The sequence below is a fragment of the Mauremys reevesii genome, linkage group 26, assembly GCF_016161935.1.
Source record: "Mauremys reevesii isolate NIE-2019 linkage group 26, ASM1616193v1, whole genome shotgun sequence".
Classification (NCBI taxonomy): Eukaryota; Metazoa; Chordata; order Testudines; family Geoemydidae; genus Mauremys; species Mauremys reevesii.
This window is the reverse complement of record NC_052648.1, coordinates 9,905,005-9,928,606: the sequence shown is the minus strand read 5'-3', so window position 1 is coordinate 9,928,606 and position 23,602 is coordinate 9,905,005. Positions and strand designations below refer to the sequence as shown.

Below are 23,602 nucleotides of genomic sequence, written 5' to 3'. Positions count from 1 at the left end.
CTACAGCAATGACTAGTAGCACTAGAAGTGAAGAGACAATCACGCTTCCCCTTCTTACAACTTCAGAACCTGGGAGCACAGCTACAGCCACCTCAACTTTTCCGGAGACCTCCACAACTCCTGTAGAAACCACAACCCCAACAGAGAGCACAACAAGAACTAGTACCACTGGAGCTGAAGTGACAATCACAATTTCCCTCCCTGCAACTTCACAAGCCGAAAGCACAACTGCAGCCACCTCAACGGCTCCAGAAACAACCACAGTCCTGCAAAACACCACTTCCCCAGCTGAGATTACACCAATTATTAGTACTTCTACAGTAGAAGGGACAACTACCCTTCCTCTTCTTAGCACTTCACAACCTGAAACCAGTGCCGCAGCCACCTCTACAACAGGAATAACCTCCACCTATACTCTAGAGACGACTTCTGCAGCTCAAACTACAGCAATGACTAGCAGCACTAGAAGTGAGGAGACAACCACGCTTCCTCTTCCAACAGCTTCAGAACCTGGGAGCACAGCGATAGCCACCTCAATGTTTCCAGAGACCTCCACAACTCTTGCAGAAACCACAACCCCAACAGAGAGGACAACAATAACTAGTACCACTGGAGCTGAAGTGACAACCACACTTTCCCTTCCTTCAACTTCACAACCTGAAAGCACAACTGCAGCCACCTCAACTACTCCAGAAACAACCACAGTTCTGCAAGAGACCACTTCCCCAGCTGAGACTACACCAATAATTAGTACTTCTACAGTAGAAGGGACAACCACCCTTCCTCTTCTTAGCACTTCACAATCTGAAAGCACTCCTGCAGACTCCTCTACCATAGGAATAACCTCCACCTCTTCTCTAGAGACGACTTCTGCACCTCAAACTACAGCAATGACTAGTAGCACTAGAAGTGAAGAGACAAGCACAATTCCCCTCCTTAAAACTTCAGAACCTGGGAGCACAGAAAAAGCCACCTCAATATTTTCAGAGACCTCCAAAACTGCTGTAGAAACCACAACGCCAAGAGAGAGCACAACAATAACTAGTACCACTGGACCTGAAGTGACAACCACGCTTTCCCTTCTTGCAACTTCACAACCTGAAACCACAACTGCAGCCACCTCAATGGCTTCAGAAACAACCACAGTCCTGCAAGACACCACTTCCCCAGCTGAGATTACACCAATAATTAGTACTTCTACAGTAGAAGGGACAACTACCCTTCCTCTTCTTAGCACTTCACAACCCGTAACAAGTGCTGCAGCCACCTCTACCACAGGAATAACCTCCACCTCTCCTCTAGAGACGACTTCTGCAGCTGAAACTACAGCAATGACTAGCAGCACTAGGAGTGAGGAGACAACCACGCTTCCTCTTCCAACAGCTTCGGAACCTGGGAGCACAGCGATAGCCACCTCAATGTTTCCAGAGACCTCCACAACTCCTGCAGAAACCAAAACCCCAACAGAGAGCACAACAATAACTAGTACCACTGGACCTGAAGTGACAACCACGCTTTCCCTTCTTGCAACTTCACAACCTGAAACCACAACTGCAGCCACCTCAATGGCTTCAGAAACAACCACAGTCCTGCAAGACACCACTTCCCCAGCTGAGATTACACCAATAATTAGTACTTCTACAGTAGAAGGGACAACTACCCTTCCTCTTCTTAGCACTTCACAACCTGTAACAAGTGCTGCAGCCACCTCTACCACAGGAATAACCTCCACCTCTCCTCTAGAGACGACTTCTGCAGCTGAAACTACAGCAATGACTAGCAGCACTAGGAGTGAGGAGACAACCACGCTTCCTCTTCCAACAGCTTCGGAACCTGGGAGCACAGCGATAGCCACCTCAATGTTTCCAGAGACCTCCACAACTCCTGCAGAAACCAAAACCCCAACAGAGAGCACAACAATAACTAGTACCACTGGAGCTGAAGTGACAACCACACTTTCCCTTCTTGCAACTTCACAACCTGAAAGCACAACTGCAGCCACCTCAACTGCTCCAGAAACAACCACAGTTCTGCAAGAGAGCACTTCCCCAGCTGAGAGTACACCAATAATTAGTACTTCTACAGTAGAAGGGACAAGCACCCTTCCTTTTCTTAGCACTTCACAGTCTGAAAGCACTCCTGCAGACACCTCTACCATAGGAATAACCTCCACCTCTCCTCTAGAGACGACTTCTGCACCTCAAACTACAGCAATGACTAGCAGCACTAGAAGTGAGGAGACAACCACCCTTCCTCTTCCAACAGCTTCAGAACCTGGGAGCACAGCGATAGCCACCTCAATGTTTCCAGAGACCTCCACAACTCCTGCAGAAACCACAACCCCAACAGAGAGGACAACAAGAACTAGTACCACTGGAGCTGAAGTGACAACCACACTTTCCCTTCCTTCAACTTCACAACCTGAAAGCACAACTGCAGCCACCTCAACTGCTCCAGAAACAACCACAGTTCTGCAAGAGAGCACTTCCCCAGCTGAGAGTACACCAATAATTAGTACTTCTACAGTAGAAGGGACAAGCACCCTTCCTCTTCTTAGCACTTCACAACCTGAAACCAGTGCTGCAGCCACCTCTACCGCAGGAATAACCTCCACCTCTCCTCTAGAGACGACTTCTGCAACTCAAACTACAGCAATGACTAGCAGCACTAGAAGTGAGGAGACAACCACGCTTCCTCTTCCAACAGCTTCAGAACCTGGGAGCACAGCGATAGACACCTCAATGTTTCCAGAGACATCCACAACTCCTGCAGAAACAACAACCCCAACAGAGAGGACAACAATAACTAGTACCACTGGAGCTGAAGTGACAACCACACTTTCCCTTCTTGCAACTTCACAACCTGAAACCACAACTGCAGCCACCTCAATGGCTTCAGAAACAACCACAGTCCTGCAAGACACCACTTCCCCATCTGAGACTACACCAATAATTAGTACTTCTACAGTAGAGGGGACAAGCACCCTACCCGTTCTTAGCACTTCACAAACTGAAACCAGTGCTGCAGCCACCTCTACCACAGGAATAACCTCCACCTCTCCTCTAGAGACGACTTCTGCAGCTCAAACTACAGCAATGACTAGCAGCACTAGAAGTGAGGAGACAACCACCCTTCCTCTTCCAACAGCTTCGGAACCTGGGAGCACAGCGATAGCCACCTCAATGTTTCCAGAGACCTCCACAACTCCTGCAGAAACCGCAACCCCAAAAGAGAGGACAACAATAACTAGTACCACTGGAGCTGAAGTGACAACCACACTTTCCCTTCCTTCAACTTCACAACCTGAAAGCACAACTGCAGCCACCTCAACTGCTCCAGAAACAACCACAGTTCTGCAAGACACAACTTCCCCAGCTGAGAGTACACCAATAATTAGTACTTCTACAGTAGAAGGGACAAGCACCCTTCCCGTTCTTAGCACTTCACAATCTGAAACCAGTGCTGCAGCCACCACTACCACAGGAATAACCTCCACCTCTCCTCTAGAGACGACTTCTGCAGCTCAAACTACAGCAATGACTAGCAGCACTAGAAATGAGAAGACACCCACGCTTCCTCTTCCGACAGCTTCAGAACCTGGGAGCACAGCTGCAGCCACCTCAATGTTTCCAGAGACCTCCACAACTCCTGCAGAAACCACAACCCCAACAGAGAGGACAACAATAACTAGTACCACTGGAGCCGAAGTGACAACCACACTTTCCCTTCTTGCAACTTCACAACCTGAAAGCACAACTGCAGCCGCCTCAACTGCTCCAGAAACAACCACAGTTCTGCAAGAGAGCACTTCCCCAGCTGAGAGTACACCAATAATTAGTACTTCTACAGTAGAAGGGACAAGCACCCTTCCCGTTCTTAGCACTTCACAACCTGAAACCAGTGCCGCAGCCACCTCTACCACAGGAATAACCTCCACCTCTCCTCTAGAGACGACTTCTGCAGCTCAAACTACAGCAATGACTAGCAGCACTAGGAGTGAGGAGACAACCACGCTTCCTCTTCCGACAGCTTCGGAACCTGGGAGCACAGCGATAGCCACCTCAATGTTTCCAGAGAACTCCACAACTCCTGTAGAAACCACAACCCCAACAGAGAGGACAACAATAACTAGTACCACTGGAGCTGAAGTGACAACCACACTTTCCCTTCCTTCAACTTCACAACCTGAAAGCACAACTGCAGCCACCTCAACTGCTGCAGAAACAACCACAGTTCTGCAAGAGAGCACTTCCCCAGCTGAGAGTACTCTAATAATTAGTACTTCTACAGTAGAAGGGACAAGCACCCTTCCCCTTCTTAGCACTTCACAACCTGAAACCAGTGCTGCAGCCACCTCTACCACAGGAATAACCTCCACCTCTCCTCTAGAGACGACTTCTGCAGCTCAAACTACAGCAATGACTAGCAGCACTAGAAGTGAGGAGACAACCACGCTTCCTCTTCCAACAGCTTCAGAACCTGGGAGCACAGCGATAGACACCTCAATGTTTCCAGAGACCTCCACAACTCCTGCAGAAACAACAACCCCAACAGAGAGGACAACAATAACTAGTACCACTGGAGCTGAAGTGACAACCACACTTTCTCTTCCTTCAACTTCACAACCTGAAAGCACAATTGCAGCCACCTCAACTGCTCCAGAAACAACCACAGTTCTGCAAGAGACCACTTCCCCATCTGAGACTACGCCAATAATTAGTACTTCTACAGTAGAGGGGACAAGCACCCTACCCGTTCTTAGCACTTCACAACATGAAACCAGTGCTGCAGCCACCTCTACCACAGGAATAACCTCCACCTCTCCTCTAGAGACGACTTCTGCAGCTCAAACTACAGGAATGACTAGCAGCACTAGAAGTGAGGAGACAACCACCCTTCCTCTTCCAACAGCTTCAGAACCTGGGAGCACAGCGATAGCCACCTCAATGTTTCCAGAGACCTCCACAACTCCTGCAGAAACCACAACCCCAACAGAGAGGACAACAAGAACTAGTACCACTGGAGCTGAAGTGACAACCACACTTTCCCTTCCTTCAACTTCACAACCTGAAAGCACAACTGCAGCCACCTCAACCTCTCCAATAACAACCACAATTCTGCAAGACACAACTTCCCCAGCTGAGAGTACACCAATAATTAGTACTTCTACAGTAGAAGGGACAAGCACCCTACCCTTTCTTAGCACTTCACAACCTGAAACCAGTGCTGCAGCCACCTCTACCACAGGAATAACCTCCACCTCTCCTCTAGAGACGACTTCTGCAGCTCAAACTACAGCAATGACTAGCAGCACTAGAAGTGAGGAGACAACCACGCTTCCTCTTCCAACAGCTTCAGAACCTGGGAGCACAGCAACAGCCACCTCAATGTTTCCAGAGACCTCCACAACTCCTGCAGAAACCACAACCCCAACAGAGAGCACAACAATAACTAGTACCACTGGACCTGAAGTGACAACCACGCTTTCCATTCTTGCAACTTCACAACCTGAAAGCACAACTGCAGCCACCTCAACTGCTCCAGAAACAACCACAGTTCTGCAAGAGAGCACTTCCCCAGCTGAGAGTACACCAATAATTAGTACTTCTACAGTAGAAGGGACAAGCACCCTTCCCGTTCTTAGCACTTCACAACCTGAAACCAGTGCCGCAGCCACCTCTACCACAGGAATAACCTCCACCTCTCCTCTAGAGACGACTTCTGCAGCTCAAACTACAGCAATGACTAGCAGCACTAGGAGTGAGGAGACAACCACGCTTCCTCTTCCGACAGCTTCGGAACCTGGGAGCACAGCGATAGACACCTCAATGTTTCCAGAGACCTCCACAACTCCTGCAGAAACAACAACCCCAACAGAGAGGACAACAATAACTAGTACCACTGGAGCTGAAGTGACAACCACACTTTCCCTTCCTTCAACTTCACAACCTGAAAGCACAACTGCAGCCACCTCAACTACTCCAGAAACAACCACAGTTCTGCAAGAGACCACTTCCCCAGCTGAGAGTACACCAATAATTAGTACTTCTACAGTAGAAGGGACAACCACCCTTCCTCTTCTTAGCACTTCACAACCTGAAACCAGTGCCGCAGCCACCTCTACAACAGGAATAACCTCCACCTCTCCTCTAGAGACGACTTCTGCAGCTCAAACTACAGCAATGACTAGCAGCACTAGGAGTGAGGAGACAACCACGCTTCCTCTTCCAACAGCTTCGGAACCTGGGAGCACAGCGATAGCCACCTCAATGTTTCCAGAGACCTCCACAACTCCTGCAGAAACCAAAACCCCAACAGAGAGCACAACAATAACTAGTACCACTGGACCTGAAGTGACAACCACGCTTTCCCTTCTTGCAACTTCACAACCTGAAACCACAACTGCAGCCACCTCAATGGCTTCAGAAACAACCACAGTCCTGCAAGACACCACTTCCCCAGCTGAGATTACACCAATAATTAGTACTTCTACAGTAGAAGGGACAACTACCCTTCCTCTTCTTAGCACTTCACAACCTGTAACAAGTGCTGCAGCCACCTCTACCACAGGAATAACCTCCACCTCTCCTCTAGAGACGACTTCTGCAGCTGAAACTACAGCAATGACTAGCAGCACTAGGAGTGAGGAGACAACCACGCTTCCTCTTCCAACAGCTTCGGAACCTGGGAGCACAGCGATAGCCACCTCAATGTTTCCAGAGACCTCCACAACTCCTGCAGAAACCACAACCCCAACAGAGAGGACAACAATAACTAGTACCACTGGAGCCGAAGTGACAACCACACTTTCCCTTCTTGCAACTTCACAACCTGAAAGCACATCTGCAGCCACCTCAACTGCTCTAGAAACAACCACAGTTCTGCAAGAGAGCACTTCCCCAGCTGAGAGTACACCAATAATTAGTACTTCTACAGTAGAAAGGACAAGCACCCTTCCCGTTCGTAGCACTTCACAACCTGAAACCAGTGCCGCAGTCACCTCTACCACAGGAATAACCTCCACCTCTCCTCTAGAGACGACTTCTGCAGCTGAAACTACAGCAATGACTAGCAGCACTAGGAGTGAGGAGACAACCACGCTTCCTCTTCCGACAGCTTCGGAACCTGGGAGCACAGCTACAGCCACCTCTACTTTCACAGAGACCTCCACGACTCCTGAAGAAACCACAACCCCAACAGAGAGGACAACAAGAACTAGTACTACTGGAGCTGAAGTGACAACCACAATTTCCCTCCCTGCAACTTCACAAGCCGAAAGCACAACTGCAGCCACCTCAACTGCTCCAGAAACAAGCACAGTTCTGCAAGACATAACTTCCCCAGCGGAGAATACAACAATAATTAGTACTTCTACAATAGAAGGGACAAGCACCCTTCCCCTTCTTAGCACTTCACAACCTGAAACCAGTGCTGCAGCCACCTCTACCGCAGGAATAACCTCCACCTCTCCTCTAGGGACGACTTCTGCAACTCAAACTACAGCAATGACTAGCAGCACTAGAAGTGAGGAGACAACCACGCTTCCTCTTCCAACAGCTTCAGAACCTGGGAGCACAGCGATAGACACCTCAATGTTTCCAGAGACCTCCACAACTCCTGCAGAAACAACAACCCCAACAGAGAGGACAACAATAACTAGTACCACTGGAGCTGAAGTGACAATCACAATTTCCCTCCCTGCAACTTCACAACCTGAAAGCACAACTGCAGCCACCTCAACGGCTCCAGAAACAACCACAGTCCTGCAAGACACCACTTCCCCAGCTGAGATTACACCAATTATTAGTACTTCTACAGTAGAAGGGACAACTACCCTTCCTCTTCTTAGCACTTCACAACCTGAAACCAGTGCCGCAGCCACCTCTACCACAGGAATAACCTCCACCTCTCCTGTAGAGACGACTTCTGCAGCTCAAACTACAGCAATGACTAGCAGCACTAGAAGTGAGGAGACAACCACGCTTCCTCTTCCAACAGCTTCAGAACCTGGGAGCACAGCGATAGACACCTCAATGTTTCCAGAGACCTCCACGACTCCTGAAGAAACCTCAACCCCAACAGAGAGGACAACAATAACTAGTACCACTGGAGCTGAAGTGACAACCACAATTTCCCTCCCTGCAACTTCACAAGCCGAAAGCACAACTGCAGCCACCTCAACTGCTCCAGAAACAACCACAGTTCTGCAAGAGAGCACTTCCCCAGCTGAGAGTACACCAATAATTAGTACTTCTACAGTAGAAGGGACAAGCACCCTTCCCGTTCTTAGCACTTCACAACCTGAAACCAGTGCCGCAGCCACCTCTACCACAGGAATAACCTCCACCTCTCCTCTAGAGACGACTTCTGCAGCTCAAACTACAGCAATGACTAGCAGCACTAGGAGTGAGGAGACAACCACGCTTCCTCTTCCGACAGCTTCGGAACCTGGGAGCACAGCGATAGCCACCTCAATGTTTCCAGAGAACTCCACAACTCCTGTAGAAACCACAACCCCAACAGAGAGGACAACAATAACTAGTACCACTGGAGCTGAAGTGACAACCACACTCTCCCTTCCTTCAACTTCACAACCTGAAAGCACAACTGCAGCCACCTCAACTGCTCCAGAAACAACCACAGTTCTGCAAGAGAGCACTTCCCCAGCTGAGAGTACACCAATAATTAGTACTTCTACAGTAGAAGGGACAAGCACCCTTCCTTTTCTTAGCACTTCACAGTCTGAAAGCACTCCTGCAGACACCTCTACCATAGGAATAACCTCCACCTCTCCTCTAGAGACGACTTCTGCACCTCAAACTACAGCAATGACTAGCAGCACTAGAAGTGAGGAGACAACCACCCTTCCTCTTCCAACAGCTTCAGAACCTGGGAGCACAGCGATAGCCACCTCAATGTTTCCAGAGACCTCCACAACTCCTGCAGAAACCACAACCCCAACAGAGAGGACAACAAGAACTAGTACCACTGGAGCTGAAGTGACAACCACACTTTCCCTTCCTTCAACTTCACAACCTGAAAGCACAACTGCAGCCACCTCAACTGCTCCAGAAACAACCACAGTTCTGCAAGAGAGCACTTCCCCAGCTGAGAGTACACCAATAATTAGTACTTCTACAGTAGAAGGGACAAGCACCCTTCCTCTTCTTAGCACTTCACAATCTGAAAGCACTCCTGCAGACACCTCTACCATAGGAATAACCTCCACCTCTCCTCTAGAGACGACTTCTGCACCTCAAACTACAGCAATGACTAGCAGCACTAGAAGTGAAGAGACAACCACGCTTCCCCTTCTTACAACTTCAGAACCTGGGAGCACAGCTGCAGCCACCTCAACTTTTCCGGAGACCTCCACAACTCCTGAAGAAACCACAACCCGAACAGAGAGGACAACAAGAACTAGTACTACTGGAGCTGAAGTGACAACCACAATTTCCCTCCCTGCAACTTCACAAGCCGAAAGCACAACTGCAGCCACCTCAACTGCTCCAGAAACAAGCACAGGTCTGCAAGACATAACTTCCCCAGCGGAGAATACAACAATAATTAGTACTTCTACAATAGAAGGGACAAGCACCCTTCCCCTTCTTAGCACTTCACAACCTGAAACCAGTGCTGCAGCCACCTCTACCGCAGGAATAACCTCCACCTCTCCTCTAGAGACGACTTCTGCAACTCAAACTGCAGCAATGAGTAGCAGCACTAGAAGTGAGGAGACAACCACGCTTCCTCTTCCAACAGCTTCAGAACCTGGGAGCACAGCGATAGACACCTCAATGTTTCCAGAGACCTCCACAACTCCTGCAGAAACAACAACCCCAACAGAGAGGACAACAATAACTAGTACCACTGGAGCTGAAGTGACAACCACACTTTCTCTTCCTTCAACTTCACAACCTGAAAGCACAACTGCAGCCACCTCAACTGCTCCAGAAACAACCACAGTTCTGCAAGAGAGCACTTCCCCAGCTGAGAGTACACCAATAATTAGTACTTCTACAGTAGAAGGGACAAGCACCCTTCCCGTTCTTAGCACTTCACAATCTGAAACCAGTGCTGCAGCCACCACTACCACAGGAATAACCTCCACCTCTCCTCTAGAGACGACTTCTGCAGCTCAAACTACAGCAATGACTAGCAGCACTAGAAATGAGGAGACACCCACGCTTCCTCTTCCGACAGCTTCAGAACCTGGGAGCACAGCGATAGCCACCTCAATGTTTCCAGAGACCTCCACAACTCCTGCAGAAACCACAACCCCAACAGAGAGGACAAAAATAACTAGTACCACTGGAGCTGAAGTGACAACCACACTTTCCCTTCCTTCAACTTCACAACCTGAAGGCAAAACTGCAGCCACCTCAACTGCTCCAGAAACAACCACAGTTCTGCAAGAGACCACTTCCCCAGCTGAGATTACACCAATAATTAGTACTTCTACAGAAGAAGGGACAACCACCCTTCCTCTTCTTAGCACTTCACAACCTGAAACCAGTGCCGCAGCCACCTCTACCACAGGAATAACCTCCACCTCTCCTCTAGAGACGACTTCTACAGCTCAAACTAAAGCAATGACTAGCAGCACTAGAAGTGAGGAGACAACCACGCTTCCTCTTCCGACAGCTTCAGAACCTGGGAGCACAGCGATAGCCACCTCAATGTTTACAGAGACCTCCAGAACTCCTGTAGAAACCACAACCCTAACAGAGAGGACAACAATAACTAGTACCACTGGAGCTGAAGTGACAACCACACTTTCCCTTCCTTCAACTTCACAACCTGAAAGCACAACTGCAGCCACCTCAACTGCTCCAGAAACAACCACAGTTCTGCAAGAGAGCACTTCCCCAGCTGAGAGTACACCAATAATTAGTACTTCTACGGTAGAAGGTACAAGCACCCTTCCTCTTCTTAGCACTTCACAACCTGAAACCAGTGCTGCAGCCACCTCTACCACAGGAATAACCTCCACCTCTCCTCTAGAGACGACTTCTGCAGCTCAAACTACAGCAATGACTAGCAGCACTAGAAATGACGAGACACCCACGCTTCCTCTTCCGACAGCTTCAGAACCTGGGAGCACAGCGATAGCCACCTCAATGTTTCCAGAGACCTCCACAACTCCTGCAGAAACCACCACCCCAACAGAGAGGACAACAATAACTAGTACCACTGGAGCTGAAGTGACAACCACACTTTCCCTTCCTTCAACTTCACAACCTGAAAGCACAACTGCAGCCGCCTCAAGTGCTCCAGAAACAACCACAGTTCTGCAAGAGAGCACTTCTCCAGCTGAGACTACACCAATAATTAGTACTTCTATAGTAGAAGGGACAAGCACCCTTCCTTTTCTTAGCACTTCACAATCTGAAAGCACTCCTGCAGACACCTCTACCACAGGAATAACCTCCACCTCTCCTCTAGAGACGACTTCTGCACCTCAAACTACAGCAATGACTAGCAGCACTAGAAGTGAAGAGACAACCACGCTTCCCCTTCTTACAACTTCAGAACCTGGGAGCACAGCTGCAGCCACCTCAACTTTTCCGGAGACCTCCACAACTCATGAAGAAACCACAACCCTAACAGAGAGCACAACAAGAACTAGTACTACTGGAGCTGAAGTGACAACCACAATTTCCCTCCCTGCAACTTCACAAGCCGAAAGCACAACTGCAGCCACCTCAACTGCTCCAGAAACAAGCACAGTTCTGCAAGACATAACTTCCCCAGCTGAGAGTACAACAATAATTAGTACTTCTACAATAGAAGGGACAAGCACCCTTCCCCTTCTTAGCACTTCACAACCTGAAACCAGTGCTGCAGCCACCTCTACCACAGGAATAACCTCCACCTCTCCTCTAGAGACGACTTCTGCAACTCAAACTACAGCAATGACTAGCAGCACTAGAAGTGAGGAGACAACCACCCTTCCTCTTCCAACAGCTTCAGAACCTGGGAGCACAGCGATAGCCACCTCAATGTTTCCAGAGACCTCCACAACTCCTGCAGAAACCACAACCCCAACAGAGAGGACAACAAGAACTAGTACCACTGGAGCTGAAGTGACAACCACACTTTCCCTTCCTTCAACTTCACAACCTGAAAGCACAACTGCAGCCACCTCAACTGCTCCAGAAACAACCACAGTTCTGCAAGAGACCACTTCCCCAGCTGAGAGTACACCAATAATTAGTACTTCTACAGTAGAAGGGACAAGCACCCTTCCTCTTCTTAGCACTTCACAATCTGAAAGCACTCCTGCAGACACCTCTACCATAGGAATAACCTCCACCTCTCCTCTAGAGACGACTTCTGCACCTCAAACTACAGCAATGACTAGCAGCACTAGAAGTGAAGAGACAACCACGCTTCCCCTTCTTACAACTTCAGAACCTGGGAGCACAGCTATAGCCACCTCAACTTTTCCGGGGACCTCCACAACTCCTGAAGAAACCACAACCCCAACAGAGAGGACAACAAGAACTAGTACCACTGGAGCTGAAGTGACAACCACAATTTCCCTCCCTGCAACTTCACAAGCCGAAAGCACAACTGCAGCCACCTCAACTGCTCCAGAAACAAGCACAGTTGTGCAAGACATAACTTCCCCAGCTGAGAGTACACCAATAATTAGTACTTCTACAGTAGAAGGGACAAGCACCCTTCCCCTTCTTAGCACTTCACAACCTGAAACCAGTGCTGCAGCCACCTCTACCACAGGAATAACCTCCACCTCTCCTCTAGAGACGACTTCTGCAACACAAACTACAGCAATGACTAGCAGCACTAGAAGTGAGGAGACAACCACCCTTCCTCTTCCAACAGCTTCAGAACCTGGGAGCACAGCTACAGCCACCTCAACTATTCCGGAGACCTCCACAACTCCTGAAGAAACCACAACCCCAACAGAGAGGACAACAAGAACTAGTACCACTGGAGCTGAAGTGACAATCACACTTTCCCTTCCTTCAACTTCAGAACCTGAAAGCACAACTGCAGCCACCTCAACTGCTCCAGAAACAAGCACAGTTCTGCAAGAGAGCACTTCCCCAGCTGAGAGTACACCAATAATTAGTACTTCTACAGTAGAAGGGACAAGCACCCTTCCTCTTCTTAGCACTTCACAATCTGAAAGCACTCCTGCAGACACCTCTACCATAGGAATAACCTCCACCTCTCCTCTAGAGACGACTTCTGCACCTCAAACTACAGCAATGACTAGCAGCACTAGAAGTGAAGAGACAACCACGCTTCCCCTTCTTACAACTTCAGAACCTGGGAGCACAGCTACAGCCACCTCAACTTTTCCGGAGACCTCCACAACTCCTGAAGAAACCACAACCCGAACAGAGAGCACAACAAGAACTAGTACTACTGGAGCTGAAGTGACAACCACAATTTCCCTCCCTGCAACTTCACAAGCCAAAAGCACTACTGCAGCCACCTCAACTGCTCCAGAAACAACCACAGTTCTGCAAGACACAACTTCCCCAGCTGAGAGTACAACAATAATTAGTACTTCTACAGTAGAAGGGACAAGCACCCTTCCCATTCTTAGCACTTCACAACCTGAAACCAGTGCTGCAGCCACCTCTACCACAGGAATAACCTCCACCTCTCCTCTAGAGACGACTTCTGCAGCTCAAACTACAGCAATGACTAGCAGCACTAGAAGTGAGGAGACAACCACCCTTCCTCTTCCAACAGCTTCAGAACCTGGGAGCACAGCGATAGCCACCTCAATGTTTCCAGAGACCTCCACAACTCCTGCAGAAACCACAACCCCAACAGAGAGGACAACAATAACTAGTACCACTGGAGCTGAAGTGACAACCACACTTTCCCTTCCTTCAACTTCACAACCTGAAAGCACAACTGCAGCCACCTCAACTGCTCCAGAAACAACCACAGTTCTGCAAGAGAGCACTTCCCCAGCTGAGAGTACACCAATAATTAGTACTTCTAGAGTAGAAGGGACAAGCACCCTTCCTCTTCTTAGCACTTCACAATCTGAAAGCACTCCTGCAGACACCTCTACCATAGGAATAACCTCCACCTCTCCTCTAGAGACGACTTCTGCACCTGAAACTACAGCAATGACTAGCAGCACTAGAAGTGAAGAGACAGCCACGCTTCCCCTTCTTACAACTTCAGAATCTGGGAGCACAGCTACAGCCACCTCAACTTTTCCGGAGACCTCCACAACTCCTGTAGAAACCCCAACCCCAACAGAGAGGACAACAAGAACTAGTACCACTGGAGCTGAAGTGACAACCACAGTTTCCCTCCCTGCAACTTCACAAGCCGAGAGCACAACTGCAGCCACCTCAACTGCTCCAGAAACAACCACAGTTCTGCAAGACATAACTTCCCCAGCTGAGAGTACAACAATAATTAGTACTTCTACAGTAGAAGGGACAAGCACTCTTCCCCTTCTTAGCACTTCACAACCTGAAACCAGTGCTGCAGCCACCTCTACCACAGGAATAACCTCCACCTCTCCTCTAGAGACGACTTCTGCAACTCAAACTACAGCAATGACTAGCAGCACTAGAAGTGAGGAGACAACCACGCTTCCTCTTCCAACAGCTTCAGAACCTGGGAGCACAGCGATAGCCACCTCAATGTTTCCAGAGACCTCCACAACTCCTGTAGAAACCACAACCCCAACAGAGAGGACAACAATAACTAGTACCACTGGAGCTGAAGTGAGAACCACACTTTCCCATCCTTCAACTTCACAACCTGAAAGCAGAACTGCAGCCACCTCAACTGCTCCAGAAACAACCACAGTTCTGCAAGAGACCACTTCCCCAGCTGAGACTACACCAATAATTAGTACTTCTAGAGTAGAAGGGACAAGCACCCTTCCTCTTCTTAGCACTTCACAATCTGAAACCACTCCTGCAGCCACCTCTACCATAGCAATAACCTCCACCTATTCTCTAGAGACGACTTCTGCACCTGAAACTACAGCAATGACTAGTAGCACTAGAAGTGAAGAGACAACCACGCTTCCCCTTCTTACAACTTCAGAACCTGGGAGCACAGCTACAGCCACCTCAACTTTTCCAGAGACCTCCACAACTCCTGTAGAAACCACAACCCCAACAGAGAGGACAACAATAACTAGTACTACTGGAGCTGAACTGACAACCACACTTTCCCTCCCTGCAACTTCACAAGCCAAAAGCACAGCTATAGGCAGCTCTACCACAGCAGAAACATCCACCTCACCTTTCCAGATGACTTCTGCAGCTGAAACTACAGCAATAACTAGTACAACCAGAAGTGAAGAAACAACCACCCTTCCTCTTCTTACAGCTTCAGAATCTGGGAGTACATCAATAGCCACCTCAACTACTCCAGAGATCTCCAAAACTCCTGCAGAGATCACTTCTCCAGGAGAGACTACGAGTATATCTACTATCACTACAGTGGAAAAGGCAACCACAGTTCCTCTTCCTACCAGCACCGTAACTGGGAGCACATTTTTGGCCACCTCTACCATCGGACAGAAATTCAGCTCTCTTTTAGAGACTACTTCTCCAATTCAAACTACAGCAATGACTAGTCACACAACATTAGAAGAAACAACAAGAATTAGTTTTCCTATTACTACATTATCTCAGAACACAGCAGCTGCCTCTTCTTTTCCACAATCCTCTATTGCTCCTCTAGAGACCACTCTCCTAACTGAGACTTCAGAATTACCTAGAACCTCTATAGTGGAGGAGAAAACCACAATTTTTATTCCAGGTACTTTCCCAGTTGAAGTTACCACTTCACTGGCTATCACCACACCAGCTCCTGTGGCCACTTCCCTCACTGTGACCACAACTGGAGTGACTTCTGTTTTACCGTTGACATCTATGGCCCGTCTTGAGACAAGTTTGCCCTCTGATACCACAAGTATTCCCAGCACTTCTACAGAAGTTGAGACAACCACAGCTGCCCTTCTTGTCACTTATCCCACTGCAACCACAAGTGCTGTCACCTCCTCTTTACCAGAGACATCTACAGTTGCTATTGTGGTGACTTCTCCAGCTGAGACCACAGTGACAGTGACTCCCACTACAGCAGCTCTTAAAACATCCACATCTGCTCTGGAGACCAATTCCCCATCTGAGATCCCAATAGCTTTGGGCACCACTACAGAACTGGGGACACCCACAGCATCCCCTGTCACCACTGTTTTCGCCGAGACTACTAAAACATCACCCATTGCTACAGCAGCACAGAGAAGTACAGCGGCTCCAATCACTACCCCTACAGAGACCACAACAACTTACACCTCCACTACACGAGAGGGAACAACCACAGCTGCCCTTTTTACAACTTCTCTGGCTGAGACCACAACCTCTCTGGGCGTTCCTATCAGAGGAGAAACAACAGCAGCCATCTCTGTGATGACCACAACATCACTTTCACCTACCACAGCTGCATTGACAAGTAAGGGCATTATTTTCCTCTTGTTTATCCTTTGAGATTCAAAGAAACAAATTGTTTCTGAGTATTATTATCCTGTTAGAATGGAGGTATTTTGAATACAGCAAAAGTGAAGGTGTCCTGCTACCTACAGTAGCCAGATATTATTTGGGATATATGTAATGAAATTTAGAATTTTCATATATATAGGAAACAAGAGAAAGGTGAACATAAAAGAAAAAATAAAGAGAACAGATGGGAGTATTAATGTAGGTTTCTGCTCAACTCAACCCATCTTTCAGGTTGTTAGTTAACAGAATCATGTGAGTGGGAGGGGATACAAACTGATATAAAAAGGGGATTGGAATGGCAATTGTTCCAATTTTTCTTGATACCTTTTTCTCATTTACAGTAATTGCTTATAAACTTGAAATGGAGTATGTGCTTAACATTAAGCATACGATTAAGTCTATCCCTTTTCAGCAAAGCACTGAAGCAAGTGAGTAGTCTTGCTGATGTCAGTGGGACTACTCATGCTTAAAAAAATATGGTCTGAATGCACAAAAGGAGTTAGGTATGGTGAGGCTGAGTGTCACCTCACCAAACTTTTAGAAAGTCACTGAGATTCACAAAGCCTGAGTTAGGTACCTAGGCTGTTATACAACGAATGAGGGGAGGGAGGTTCCTTAGAATAATACAGAGTTGTTCTCGTGCGCCTTTTCTCTTTCTGTGGCCCAAATAACTCAGAGAGAGATAGGAAGATCGAGAGCACGCAAGTGCATGTTAGCCAGGATGGGGATGGCCCAGGATGCAGTCCCTGGGCCTAGTTGACTCTTTAATTATTTATCCTGAGCACAACAGTATGTCTCCCACATCCCAAGTGAGTAACCGAACCACAGAGCTATAAAGTTATGAGGGAGGACCTCCTACTCTCCCTCGCAAGACCTGTTTTGTGTGAATGCACAGGAGGCATGCTCAAGTTATTTTACTTTTGTATTTGGTGTTGGTGCAACTGTTGCTAGAATATTGTGTCCAGTTCTGGTGCCCAGAATTCAAGAAGGATGTTGATAAACTGAAGAGGGGTCAGAGAAAAGCCCAGACAATGATTAAAAATTAGTACGATAGACTCAGTGAGCAAAATCTATTCAGCTTAACAAAGAAAAGGTTGTGGTCAAGTCACCCCTCAATCTATAAGAACCTGCCTTGGGAACAAATATTCGATAAACAGCTCTAGAGCAAATTAAAGTATCACAAGATCCAGCAGCTAGAAGTTGAACCTAGACAAATCCAGATGGGAAAAAACGTGTACATTTTAAAAAACTAGAATAATTAGCCTCTGGAAAATTTTACCAAGAGTTGTGGTGGATACAACACCCTTGGCAATTTTAAAATCAAGGTTAGATTTTTTTTTTATTTAAGTTATTCTCTATTTCAAAAGGAATTATTTTGGGGAAGTTCTATGGCCTACAGGAGGTCAGCCTAGATGATCACAGCGGTCCCCTCTGGCCTTGCAATGTATGAAGCTATGAATGAGAGGGCAAATTACAGTTACAACCACTGCAAGAGTAGTGTAGAGATCCGTTCGTGTAACTGAGAACGAGGTCCAGAGAGTAGGAAATGGAAAAAATATTCTAGAGCAAACTACAGAATGACTCTCTTATATATGTTCAACATGTAAGTTGTGAGAAATATAGATAGAAAAAATTCAGAACTGGAGAGAAAATGCTGCTATCTTCAAAGGTAAAGAAAACTCTGTGTATGTTAACACTGATGATATATTATCAGTATATATATTCCTTGGATATGCACTCAATATGTGGTGTAAGAACATATATATATATATATACTAGTATACTTGAGATACATTTCTCTACACAGATCATGAAATAACTGAGGTAATCTACCAGAACACTGTTAAGCCATTGGAACAAAATAAAGATAATAATGTCACAACAACACAGACAACTCCTGTGGTTAAAACCACCACGACCCAAAGTACAACATTAGAGAGTACCACCAAAGCAGCAGCTCCTGTGATCCCAAACAAACCTGGGACCATCGCAACGTATCTCACAACGGGAGCAGAATCCACCGCCGCAGCCCCAGTGACCACTTCCACAGCTGAGACGAAAACTGCAGCTACCTCTACGTTAGCAGAGACATCCACTTCTGCTCGTCCAACCTCCTCCCTGGCTGAGCCCACAGCACTAATTAGCATTTCCACATCACAGCCAACCACGATCATTCTGCCTGCAAGTGCAACATCTGTTATGACCGTTGCAGGCACCACCGCAACACCAATAATTAGTACTTCTACAGTAGAAGGGACAACGACCCTTCCCCTTCTTAGCACTTCACAATCTGCAACCACTCCTGCAGGCACCTCTACCATAGGAATAACCTCCACCTCTTCTCTAGAGACGACTTCTGCAGCTCAAACTACAGCAATGACCACTAGCACTAGAAGTGAAGAGACAACCACGCTTCCCCTTCTTACAACTTCAGAACCTGGGAGCAGAGCTACAGCCACCTCAACTTTCACAGAGACCTCCACAACTCCTGTAGAAACCACAACCCCAACAGAGAGGACAACAATAACTAGTACCACTGGAGGTGAAGTGACAACCACACTTTCCCTCCCTGCAACTTCAGAAGCCGAAAGCACAACTGCAGCCACCTCAACTGCTCCAGAAACAACCACAGTTCTGCAAGACATAACTTCCCCATCTGAGACTACACCAATAATTAGTACTTCTACAGTAGAAGCGACAAGCACCATTCCCCTTCTTAGCACTTCACAATCTGAAACCACTGCTGCAGCTACCTCTACCACAGGAATAACCTCCACCTCTCCTCTAGAGACGACTTCTGCAGCTCAAACTACAGCAATGACTAGCAGCACTAGAAGTGAAGAGACAACCACGCTTCCCCTTCTTACAACTTCAGAACCTGGGAGCACAGCAACAGCCACCTCAAGGTTTCCAGAGACCTCCACAACTCCTGTAGAAACCACAACCCCAACAGAGAGGACAACAATAACTAGTACCACTGGAGCTGAAGTGACAACCACACTTTCCCTTCTTGCAACTTCACAACCTGAAAGCACAACTGCAGCAACCTCAACTGCTCCAGAAACAACCACAGTTCTGCAAGAGACCACTTCCCCAGCTGAGAGTACACCAATAATTAGTACTTCTACAGTAGAAGCGACAAGCACCATTCCCCTTCTTAGCACTTCACAATCTGAAACCACTGCTGCAGCTACCTCTACCATGGGAATAACCTCCACCTCTCCTCTAGAGACGACTTCTGTATCTCAAACTACAGCAATGACTACTAGCACTAGAAGTGAAGAGACAATCACACTTCCCCTTCTTACAACTTCCGAACCTGAGAGCACAGCAACAGCCACCTCAAGCTTTCCAGAGACCTCCAAAACTCCTGTAGAAACCACAACCCCAACAGAGAGGACAACAATAACTAGTACCACTGGAGCTGAAGTGACAACCACACTTTCCCTTCTTGCAACTTCACAACCTGAAAGCACAACTGCAGCAACCTCAACTGCTCCAGAAACAACCACAGTTCTGCAAGAGACCACTTCCCCAGCTGAGAGTACACCAATAATTAGTACTTCTACAGTAGAAGCGACAAGCACCATTCCCCTTCTTAGCACTTCACAATCTGAAACCACTGCTGCAGCCACATCTACCATGGGAATAACCTCCACCTCTCCTCTAGAGACGACTTCTGCAGCTCAAACTACAGCAATGACTAGTACTTCTACAACAGAGGTGACAACCACTGTTCCTAATCCCACGACGACATTGGCTGCGAGCATAGCTACAGCCACATCAACTGCTCCAGAAACCACCACAGTTACACTGAAGACCACTTCCCCAGCTGGGACTACACCAATAATTAGTACTTCTACAATAGAAGGGACAACCACCCTTCCCCTTCCTAGTACTTCACAACCTGAAACCAGTGCTGCAGCCACCTCTACCATGGGAATAACCTCCACATCTCCTCTAGAGACGACTTCTGCAGCTGAAACTACAGCAATGACTAGTAGCACTAGAAGTGAAGAGACAACCACGCTTCCCCTTCTTACAACTTCAGAACCTGGGAGCACAGCTACAGCCACCTCAACTTTCACAGAGACCTCCACAACTCCTGTAGAAACCACAACCCCAACAGAGAGGACAACAATAACTAGTACCACTGGAGCTGAAGTGACAACCACACTTTCCCTTCCTTCAACTTCACAACCTGAAAGCACAACTGCAGCCACCTCAACTGCTCCAGAAACAACCATAGTTCTGCAAGAGACCACTTCCCCAGCTGAGAGTACACCAATAATTAGTACTTCTACAGTAGAAGGGACAAGCACCCTTCCTCTTCTTAGCACTTCACAACCTGAAACCAGTGCTGCAGCCACCTCTACCACAGGAATAACCTCCACCTCTCCTCTAGAGACGACTTCTGCACCTCAAACTACAGCAATGACTAGCAGCACTAGAAGTGAAGAGACAACCACGCTTCCCCTTCTTACAACTTCAGAACCTGGGAGCACAGCTACAGCCACCTCAACTTTTCCGGAGACCTCCACAACTCATGAAGAAACCACAACCCGAACAGAGAGCACAACAAGAACTAGTACTAGTGGAGCTGAAGTGACAACCACAATTTCCCTCCCTGCAACTTCACAAGTCAAAAGCACAACTGCAGCCACCTCAACTGCTCCAGAAACAAGCACAGTTCTGCAAGACACAACTTCCCCAGCTGAGAGTACAACAATAATTAGTACTTCTACAGTAGAAGGGACAAGCACCCTTCCCATTCTTAGCACTTCACAACCTGAAACCAGTGCTGCAGCCACCTCTACCACAGGAATAACCTCCACCTCTCCTCTAGAGACGACTTCTGCAGCTCAAACTACAGCAATGACTAGCAGCACTAGAAGTGAGGAGACAACCACCCTTCCTCTTCCAACAGCTTCGGAACCTGGGAGCACAGCGATAGCCACCTCAATGTTTCCAGAGACCTCCACAACTCCTGCAGAAACCACAACCCCAACAGAGAGGACAACAATAACTAGTACCACTGGAGCTGAAGTGACAACCACACTTTCCCTTCCTTCAACTTCACAACCTGAAAGCACAACTGCAGCCACCTCAACTGCTCCAGAAACAACCACAGTTCTGCAAGAGAGCACTTCCCCAGCTGAGAGTACACCAATAATTAGTACTTTTACAGTAGAAGGGACAAGCACCCTTCCTTTTCTTCGCACTTCACAATCTGAAAGCACTCCTGCAGACACCTCTACCATAGGAATAACCTCCACCTCTCCTCTAGAGACGACTTCTGCACCTCAAACTACAGCAATGACTAGCAGCACTAGAAGTGAGGAGACAGCCACGCTTCCCCTTCTTACAACTTCAGAATCTGGGAGCACAGCTACAGCCACCTCAACTTTTCCGGAGACCTCCACAACTCCTGTAGAAACCCCAACCCCAACAGAGAGGACAACAAGAACTAGTACCACTGGAGCTGAAGTGACAACCACAGTTTCCCTCCCTGCAACTTCACAAGCCGAGAGCACAACTGCAGCCACCTCAACTGCTCCAGAAACAACCACAGTTCTGCAAGACATAACTTCCCCAGCTGAGAGTACAACAATAATTAGTACTTCTACAGTAGAAGGGACAAGCACTCTTCCCCTTCTTAGCACTTCACAACCTGAAACCAGTGCTGCAGCCACCTCTACCACAGGAATAACCTCCACCTCTCCTCTAGAGACGACTTCCGCAACTCAAACTACAGCAATGACTAGCAGCACTAGAAGTGAGGAGACAACCACGCTTCCTCTTCCAACAGCTTCAGAACCTGGGAGCACAGCGATAGCCACCTCAATGTTTCCAGAGACCTCCACAACTCCTGTAGAAACCACAACCCCAACAGAGAGGACAACAATAACTAGTACCACTGGAGCTGAAGTGAGAACCACACTTTCCCATCCTTCAACTTCACAACCTGAAAGCACAACTGCAGCCACCTCAACTGCTCCAGAAACAACCACAGTTCTGCAAGAGAGCACTTCCCCAGCTGAGAGTACACCAATAATTAGTACTTCTAGAGTAGAAGGGACAAGCACCCTTCCTCTTCTTAGCACTTCACAATCTGAAACCACTCCTGCAGACACCTCTACCATAGCAATAACCTCCACCTATTCTCTAGAGACGACTTCTGCACCTGAAACTACAGCAATGACTAGTAGCACTAGAAGTGAAGAGACAACCACGCTTCCCCTTCTTACAACTTCAGAACCTGGGAGCACAGCGATAGCCACCTCAACTTTTCCAGAGACCTCCACAACTCCTGTAGAAACCACAACCCCAACAGAGAGGACAACAATAACTAGTACCACTGGAGCTGAACTGACAACCACACTTTCCCTCCCTGCAACTTCACAAGCCAAAAGCACAGCTATAGGCAGCTCTACCACAGCAGAAACATCCACCTCACCTTTCCAGATGACTTCTGCAGCTGAAACTACAGCAATAACTAGTACAACCAGAAGTGAAGAAACAACCACCCTTCCTCTTCTTACAGCTTCAGAATCTGGGAGTACATCAATAGCCACCTCAACTACTCCAGAGATCTCCAAAACTCCTGCAGAGATCACTTCTCCAGGAGAGACTACGAGTATATCTACTATCACTACAGTGGAAAAGGCAACCACAGTTCCTCTTCCTACCAGCACCGTAACTGGGAGCACATTTTTGGCCACCTCTACCATCGGACAGAAATTCAGCTCTCTTTTAGAGACTACTTCTCCAATTCAAACTACAGCAATGACTAGTCACACAACATTAGAAGAAACAACAAGAATTAGTTTTCCTATTACTACATTATCTCAGAACACAGCAGCTGCCTCTTCTTTCCACAATCCTCTATTGCTCCTCTAGAGACCACTCTCCTAACTGAGACTTCAGAATTACCTAGAACCTCTATAGTGGAGGAGAAAACCACAATTTTTATTCCAGGTACTTTCCCAGTTGAAGTTACCACTTCACTGGCTATCACCACACCAGCTCCAGTGGCCACTTCCTCACTGTGACCACAACTGGAGTGACTTCTGTTTACC

General features: G+C 47.8%; 4 protein-coding genes across 4 annotated transcripts; all 4 read left to right on the top strand.

Moving 5' to 3' along the window:
* The first annotated feature begins 4,859 nt into the window (after positions 1-4,859).
* On the top strand, positions 4,860-6,261 carry LOC120391953 (mucin-5AC-like). Its single transcript, XM_039516219.1, has 2 exons — positions 4,860-6,053; positions 6,235-6,261. Exons 1-2 carry the CDS (start codon positions 4,860-4,862, stop codon positions 6,259-6,261), a joined length of 1,221 nt encoding a protein of 406 aa, XP_039372153.1.
* Positions 6,262-6,623: 362 nt separating this feature from the next.
* On the top strand, positions 6,624-15,598 carry LOC120391952 (mucin-5AC-like). The gene is made up of 3 exons (XM_039516217.1): positions 6,624-7,218; positions 11,086-13,057; positions 15,349-15,598. The coding sequence occupies exons 1-3, from the start codon at positions 6,624-6,626 to the stop codon at positions 15,596-15,598; spliced, it is 2,817 nt and encodes a 938-aa protein (XP_039372151.1).
* Positions 15,599-15,772: 174 nt separating this feature from the next.
* LOC120391951 (cell wall protein DAN4-like) lies at positions 15,773-18,910 on the top strand. The gene is made up of 3 exons (XM_039516216.1): positions 15,773-16,476; positions 18,331-18,704; positions 18,803-18,910. Exons 1-3 carry the CDS (start codon positions 15,897-15,899, stop codon positions 18,908-18,910), a joined length of 1,062 nt encoding a protein of 353 aa, XP_039372150.1. The 5' UTR covers positions 15,773-15,896.
* Positions 18,911-19,216: 306 nt separating this feature from the next.
* Positions 19,217-23,438, top strand: LOC120391950 (mucin-5AC-like). The gene is made up of 3 exons (XM_039516215.1): positions 19,217-20,802; positions 21,016-23,219; positions 23,424-23,438. The coding sequence occupies exons 1-3, from the start codon at positions 19,341-19,343 to the stop codon at positions 23,436-23,438; spliced, it is 3,681 nt and encodes a 1,226-aa protein (XP_039372149.1). The 5' UTR covers positions 19,217-19,340.
* Positions 23,439-23,602: the final 164 nt, after the last annotated feature.

Bases quoted from the DNA above. Each gene is read 5' to 3' on its own strand.
- LOC120391951 (XM_039516216.1), top strand. From the start codon at position 15,897: ATGGCCCGTCTTGAGACAAGTTTGCCCTCTGATACCACAAGTATTCCC. The intron at 16,477-18,330 runs GTAAGGGCATTA...TTCTCTACACAG, and splicing joins TACCACAGCTGCATTGACAA to ATCATGAAATAACTGAGGTA. The intron at 18,705-18,802 runs GCAAGTGCAACA...TCCCCTTCTTAG, and splicing joins CAACCACGATCATTCTGCCT to CACTTCACAATCTGCAACCA.
- LOC120391953 (XM_039516219.1), top strand. From the start codon at position 4,860: ATGACTAGCAGCACTAGAAGTGAGGAGACAACCACCCTTCCTCTTCCA. The intron at 6,054-6,234 runs GTAGAAGGGACA...CTCTTCCAACAG, and splicing joins CAATAATTAGTACTTCTACA to CTTCGGAACCTGGGAGCACA.
- LOC120391952 (XM_039516217.1), top strand. From the start codon at position 6,624: ATGACTAGCAGCACTAGGAGTGAGGAGACAACCACGCTTCCTCTTCCA. The intron at 7,219-11,085 runs GTACTACTGGAG...CTCTTCCGACAG, and splicing joins AGAGAGGACAACAAGAACTA to CTTCAGAACCTGGGAGCACA. The intron at 13,058-15,348 runs GCAAGAGAGCAC...CTCTTCTTACAG, and splicing joins CCAGAAACAAGCACAGTTCT to CTTCAGAATCTGGGAGTACA.
- LOC120391950 (XM_039516215.1), top strand. From the start codon at position 19,341: ATGACTAGCAGCACTAGAAGTGAAGAGACAACCACGCTTCCCCTTCTT. The intron at 20,803-21,015 runs GTACACCAATAA...TTACAACTTCAG, and splicing joins GACCACTTCCCCAGCTGAGA to AACCTGGGAGCACAGCTACA.